The 7,557-nt window shown below is 35.9% G+C and overlaps 1 protein-coding gene across 4 annotated transcripts in view; it reads right to left on the reverse strand.

Moving 5' to 3' along the window:
- Nucleotides 1-7,557, reverse strand: part of PIK3R4 (phosphoinositide-3-kinase, regulatory subunit 4) — a 40,311-nt gene that overhangs the window by 20,764 nt on the left and 11,990 nt on the right. For all 4 annotated transcript variants that reach the window (XM_012732188.1, XM_012732187.1, XM_012732186.1 and 1 more), the window contains exons 6-8: nt 7,224-7,445; nt 4,892-5,065; nt 1,429-1,574 (exon numbers count right to left, since the gene is read on the reverse strand). In XM_012732188.1, the coding sequence (XP_012587642.1) occupies nt 1,429-1,574; nt 4,892-5,065; nt 7,224-7,445 (542 nt within the window). The remainder of the gene's footprint in view (nt 1-1,428; nt 1,575-4,891; nt 5,066-7,223; nt 7,446-7,557) is intronic.

Consider the following 7,557-nt stretch of genomic DNA (forward strand, 5'->3'; position numbering starts at 1 on the left):
CAAAGTAAAAATCTCACACATGCTGGTCTTTATCTACGGTTCTCATTTCACAGCTTCCCCCAAAGCATAAGAATTCTCTAAGGGTTCCAAGTGTCAAAAATAACTTTCGTGTTATGGTGATGAAAGTAACTATTGGTATACTCTAGAAGGTGGAGAACTGTTCCTAGGGAAACAAACTTGACTACAGACAGTAAGACATTCAGTCCCAATCAGGGACAAGATAAGGGCTGCAGTCGAAGTTCAATTATCACAGGCCAATTGAATTCAAGAGCAAGGCTTGTATAAGAACAGCTGTAAAATCAAGAGGAGAGGGATTCAGGAGGCTTCCAAGCTGCCCTGCGTGACCCCCAAATTCCATGAGGATAGAAAGTGTTTTGGCCTAAAACCTCATCCTGTTTCTCTTCATCAGGCTACTGATATCCTTTGTAATGAATTAATGATTTTGGGATTAAACGAGTGTTTCTGCCTGCCATTCTACCATATTAATCAAACCAGGGGAGTGGATCTAGGGCCCCTGATTAACAGCCACCGAGGAACAGATAAAATCTAAGCTCACAGTAACAACCTCAAGTCTGAGGATTGATTGTTGGTTTGGAAAAGCCACTATTCACACATTCATTCAAAGTGGGTCCAGGAACCCACAATGAAGGGTAAAAAATTCTACAAACTATGAAATGAAGAATAATGATCTCCAAAAACGATGACATAGAGGAAAAATAAGAACTGAAGGCACAACCAAAGCCTCCTTATTTCCAGGGGACAGCCAAAGCCATTTTCTGCAACCAAAGGGAAGGTAGATGAAATATAAAAGAAGAAAGCCAGAGAGGCATGTGAAATTGTAAATGAGAAGCTGAATTTTAATAAAAATAGGATAGTTCAGGATGTTTTAACAATCATCATCCCTCAATAGTCCATTTAACTTAAATATATACAAACTTTAATTCTTAGCAAGATGAAAGGCATAAATACCAAGCTGGATTAAAAAAGCTTGCCTTGTACAAACCAAAGATCAAAGTTTATCATCAAATTTACTACTGAGGTGGAAAAGACATGGGAGGGATGGCAACATTAGACTCGGAAAGGAAGAAGCCAGAACCAATTTACTGGTCAAAAAAAACAAGCACTTGAAAAGAGCATCTTCTAATTTATTATAAATGCTGACGTGAGCTGAAATCATTACAGTCTTTAGAATAAAGAGAGATTAATACACATCTCTGCTAGATTACATTTCATTTTAACAGATGTTTTACAACATTGCACAAATGAAAAAGTATGAACCTTGGAGGTCTATAGGATGCATTAATATGATGTGTCACTTCATTGTCTCTTTAAAGATAGATTAAATAGAAATAGAACTGACTCCAAACAGTCTTTAAAGTGGCACAGTGTTTTTGGAAGGAGGGCTGATTCTAGTTGGAAGGTGCATACCTGTATTATCGGTTGGGTAATATATGGGGCAAGGTAAGGCATCAGCTTGCAGTAGACGTCAGCTGTGCTTATCTGATGAGCTACCACTGTGATAAATCCCACAGCACCATAACGGATCCATAGATTGGGATGACACAGGAAGGGAGCTGAAGAGGAAAATTAAAGATAAAGATCAATTCATGTTAAGAAATAGTTTCAATCAGGATAAACAAATTTTTATTGTTTAACATAACTAAAAGGGATTATACCACAATGGTCCCCATCAGGTGTCCTCACAAATTCAGTCACATAAGTCATACATTCAACCAGTGAACATAACATTCCCTACCATAAATCTCAGCAATATCATAAAAGGATAAAAAGTCTCTTAAGGACTTAACTAGATATTTCACTTAATAGGTGGGCACCTACTCATTTATAAGACCAGGTATAAAAACTACTGGATAGAGACATAAAAAGTTTGAAGACAATATATAGCAAACCAGTACTCCCCCATCCACCACCCACAGAAATCCGAGGGCAGACCACCTACCACATAACTGCTTCGAAGTTTCTTTTCCAAGTAATTAATAACATTAAGGAGATAATGTCACCTGATATTTTTTAAATGCAAAGATTTGATCAAATCTGATGCATCACAAATTCATTCACAAGGCATTATGAATGAAAACAAAAAAGGTACAAAGCATGATCCCATTCCTAATGAATTTAAAATATAAACTGAAACCTGAAAATTAAGTGAATGTCTCTTCACAACTTTTTAACTATTTTGTGTACTAAACCCCCAAATCAATGACTTCACCTAACCAAAATAAGATTTAGGATAAAATGTAAACTTCTGAAAGAAAAAAAAAAAGCTTTGATATTGAGCAAGTAAAAACATCAGGACTCAGAGCATATTTAAAATAAATCCATGCTGACAGAAATAAGCCACTATCCCATGTGTTATTTATAGAAAAGGAGAAAGGAGAAAAGATTTGTTCAACATAAATGTTACCAAAATTCTCTCATTTCCAATTCTAATTACAGAGAAGGTTTTTAATTTTCATAAACACCCTGGAGCCTCTAACGCCTCCAGGAAAGGAGGGCTGGTACTTTTCTTTGACAACCAGAAAAACACTGGAAAATCCTTCAAAAAGTAATTAAATCCCAAAAGCCCGACGAGAATTAGGCACTCTGTGAGGCTGAATTCCTGGCCCCATTCTTTCTCTGTCCGTACTACACAGCCACTCCTGCCAGTGCACACGGTAGACAAAGAGGACTTCTCCACCCATGCTTTTGGGTCAGTCATCCTAGCTGCTTTTGCCAATGGAATGTCAGTGGACGCAACACAGAGGCTCAGCTTGCTATCTCAACCTCCTGCGTCACCCAGAACATCACCTAGGTGGCTGCTGCCCCTCGAACCTGGGCCCCAGAATACAACCGATGAGTCATCACAGATAACCTGGAGATAGACAAATGGCTAAAGCAAAGACACCCTGCAGCCCACATATACCTGATAAATACTACTGAGTTGGTTGCTGAGATTTCTGTGGCTATGGTATACCATTCTTGTATCCACAAGTAACTGATACAAAGTTGAGCTCAAACACTCAGACAAGAAAACATGAGACCTCCTCATAATGCAGTATGGTCAATCTTTTCGCCACCCACTACATTCCAATGAGAAAGTAAGTACGGAAGAGAGTCTTTTTTAGAAGAACCACCACAGAAATCCCAGCAATCAATAGCACGATCCTCTTTAAGGAGCACTACAACAGGCTGGCTAAGCACGGTTTCAAGACACAAGACAGTCTAGTTTATCATGTGCTTTAATCATGCAGGTGCTTCTAAGTTACTAAAAAGTGGGGTTTTTTAAGTAGTTTTAAAATGCCAACAAAAGATATTATTTTTCTCAGCAAAGCTTCCTCCCTCCCCTCATAGGTGGTACCACATTCAGTTCCAGTTCTAAGGGTCTTCACCATTCAGTAACTTGTGCCACACTGGGCTTATTCAACACCTGAAGATAACAATTTAGTTTGATGCTAAGATAAAGTAACCCACACATTCATCCTGTTGATCAACGAGTAGGAAGAGCAGGATCCAAGAAAATCTTGGCAAAATTTGAGGGGTAAAACTAGCTTTAGGATGATTTTTGCTTAGAAAATTGGTGAACATCAATTTTTCAGATAAACAAAATGTTATTAAATTTCAAAAATAATTTCTGAGTATAAGAATATGTAATAACTCATTCACGGAAGAAAAAAAGAAAATACCAATACAGGAATTCAGGAAATGAGAATGAGCAGGAAAATACACTTGCAGATAGCAAGGTATGCGTGTTAAGATGATGTAGTTTCTTTATAATATTGAAAATTGCTTTCTAGACCTGACTCACATCATGCAGGACCAGAAATTTTTTTAATCTTTATCTTTTGTTTTACTGTTTAACACTAATTTCTAGTTCTGACATAAGTTCTTAAAAATTGGGAAAAGCAGAGATAATAACTCTCAAGGGGCAATAGCTATAGCTTTTATGAGCAACTGAAAACATTTCAATGTTTTTTTTCCCATCATCATGACTGTGTTGCCGATCATGACTGTGTTGCCGATGACTGTGTTGCCAATGTCAACAATTCTCTATGAAATTTACGATCATTTTATCATCAAAAAAAACAAACCAAATAGGGTTATACACTAAAAGAACTATACAGTATTAAAGTGCAAAATAAGAACTGACATATACTTAAATTACAATTTTTTAAAAAGTTGTACACATTTTTTAAATGTTCCAGAAATTTTATATAGCTCTACTAACTGCCATCTAGGTTCTCATATCATAATAACTCCTTTGTCTTTTCCCCTGAAGATTGCTGAAGAAAAACCAAGTCTAACCAATTTTTGGTATCTTTTTCCAGATGTCTTAATTTTAGATCATATGTTTACTTGTTTGCTCTTCAAATTTTAAGTTCAGGGAAGTGTCACAAAGGTCAAGGGATGAGGGCCCTGAATTTGTTAATAGAATTACCAACAGCTGTATCTTCAGTAATATGAATTCCTAACTGGCAATCAGTACAATGACAGATGTCCAAAACAATCCTTCACATCTAATATCCCATTCCAATATGACTAGTGGTCAAGCATCCAAACAATACAAGTTGATTCTTCAGAGAAGTGAAATACTTCATCTACATCATGTTTAACAAAAAAAAAAAAAAAATTTAATCTTCATTTTTCAAGAATCTCAAAATTTAACAAATAAAGAGCTATTTCCAACCTTGACTGGGAAACCACATGATCCTGTTTCTTTACCTTTCTCTTACATACAAACATACACATGTGCACACACATAAACCCACACACGATAGGAACAATAAAGAGGAACATCTGACAATATGGTCTAGAAATTTTAAATGATCGATCAGTTGTTATTTCTCTTCCCACATCCGATTTTTTCCAACATTATTGTGAAAAACAGACTTACCTATATCATTGGCAAATTCATATACATGTGGTTTTTGCAACAGCCCTAGTTGGCACATACAGGTAAGGGCATTAAGAGCTTTCACAATAACAAATTCCTCAGCATCACTTAGCCCTTGCTGTAGCAGGGGTTTGAGAATTGATGAGCTTTGCCAGCCAACATAAGCAGCAACGCCTGAAAAACAGGAAGCACCATTACACGATTATCCCGTATCTCAAAGTATAAATGTCAAGAGATAAAATAATCAAAAGCCAAAAATTTAAATCACATATCCTACCCAGCACATAAATGAAAAAGACCCACAGCAAAGCAACTCATCATGAAATTTTAGAATTCCAAGGGAATAAAAGAGATTCTGCACTTACAGAAAGAAATACAAGTACACTAAAAATGAAAGAGAATCAGATTGGTATCAGATGATCTGCAGCAACAATGAAGCTAGATCAAAACAGAGCAGCACTTTCGAGGTCTAAAAGAAATTTTATACCCAAACTGAATGAAAGGAAAATAAAATCATTATAAGACATGCAAGGGCTACAAAGGTTACCTCACCTACACCACTTTCTAAGAAAATGTATTGAAGATGTACTCCAGCAGAACACAGATGTAGATAGAATGTATAAAAGAAAGACATAACCCAGGAATGCAAACGGGGTGAGGGAAAAGAGAATAACTAGCAAAGAAGTAGAAACCAGGCCAAATGAGAACAAAAGCTAATAAATTTCAAAATTGTTCTCAAGTAGGAAAGAGGAATAGATTACAAGCAATAAGTAACATTAATAAGAAACTACAAATATAGACAAGATGAAGTATCTTACTTTTACCTTAAAAAGAAAACAAAGCAATTTGAAACTCCAAAACAAGAAAGTCACCGTATCTATATGAAATTAAAATGTGCAATATATTAGTGACTGGCAGAGGACTCCTTTGACCTGAATGCTATAAGCATATTCCTTAAGTGATAAAAAGTCATGCACTGGAATTATGGTAAAGAAAATATAAATACATTATTTCTTTCTGATCTACTTCTGATTTGGAGTACAAGGAGATTAATACCTGTTTCTTTAAGGTTTTGGCTGATAATTCAAGTAACTGTTAACTGACAACTTAACTAACAACAGACAAAACTAAAAAGCTTTTATATCATAAAAGAAATCACTATGAAAACAAAACAACAAATTATAGAGTGGGAGAGGACATTGTCACATCACATATCCAGCAAGAGTTAAATTCCAGGATAAAAAAACTCATACAATAAAACAAATAAATCCAAACAATCAAAAAATGGACAAAAGACCTGAAAAGGCACTTTTCAAGAAGACATACAGATGGCCTACAGGCACATGGAAAAAAAAGTTTACCATCACTTATTATCACTTATTATTAGGGAAAATGCAAGTCAAAACAGCAAGTTATCACCTCACCTCTCTAAGAAAAGACTGGAAACAACAAATGCTGGTGAGCAGGTGGACGAAGAGGAATATTCATTCCCTATTGATGGAAATGTAATTCGGCATAAACTATGGAACCTATGGAGGTTCCTCAAAAAACTGAAAATGTAAATATGGCATGATCCCATACTACTACTTCTAGATATATACCCAAAGAACATGAAGACACCAATACAGAAAGACTAAGGCACTCCTGTGTTCACAGCAGCACTGTTCACAAGAGACAAGACATGGAACCAACTTTAAATGCTCACAGACAAATGACTGGAATTGTGGAATAGGCAATAGAATGTCATGCAGAAATTTAAAAAGATAAAATGGTGTCTTTTGGGGGGAAAAAATGGATGGACCTTGAAAGGATTATGCTAAGTGAACAAAGTCAGAAAGCAAGAGACAGTTATTAGACGTTTTCACTTAGCTGCAGAATATAAGTAGTCAAAAGAAAACAACTCTCAGGCTCTGAAAGATATAGTGGTTATTAGAGGGGATGGGGAAAGGGAGGTGGGGGTGGGAATGAAGTAGGTGATATGACAGGGTACTGGCACTGGAGCTCTGAAGGAGGGTGAGTGAAGTATGTGTACATAGAGAGGGGTGACATTATACTCCCAAAATTTAGATATGTAGGCAATTAGCAAATCAATAAAATTTGAGAAGGATAAAACCGTTTAATGACCACATGGTATTCTTTCATAGACCTACCACAGTTAACCAATCCTCCGATCACCTAAGGTATTTCTAGCATCCAAAAGCAGTATAAAGACAACTACTAGAAACTCATTCATTATTAATGAAATTTGTTAACATCTTCACTGCCAAGACTGCATGAAGTATGAATGACAATCCAAAATCGTAAATTTGAAAACAAGAGAAAAAAAACATACCGACTATACTATCAAAAAAAGCACCACGCAGATGCCAATCATTCTTGTCATTTAGGAAAGTGATCATGTGGGACAATAAAACATCATTGGCTTTCTGACGTCCAAAAAATACACACAGACGGGTTATTCCATTTTCCATTAAGGTTTGTTTCACAATGTTTTCAGGGTCACTTAACAAAGTGACAACTTTCTGCTGGACCATTTCATGTAAGGCTTGGAGTTCTAAAAAAAAAAAAAAAAAAAAAAAAAAAAAACAGATCAAAAGACCCAGTGCTTGTTTCTTCTCAGGGATATAAAATCTACTTAATTTACAATCTGTAGAAAATCTACATCA

Source organism: Condylura cristata, unplaced genomic scaffold (genome assembly GCF_000260355.1).
Source record: "Condylura cristata isolate star-nosed mole 26May11 unplaced genomic scaffold, ConCri1.0 scaffold00033, whole genome shotgun sequence".
Classification (NCBI taxonomy): domain Eukaryota; kingdom Metazoa; phylum Chordata; class Mammalia; order Eulipotyphla; family Talpidae; genus Condylura; species Condylura cristata.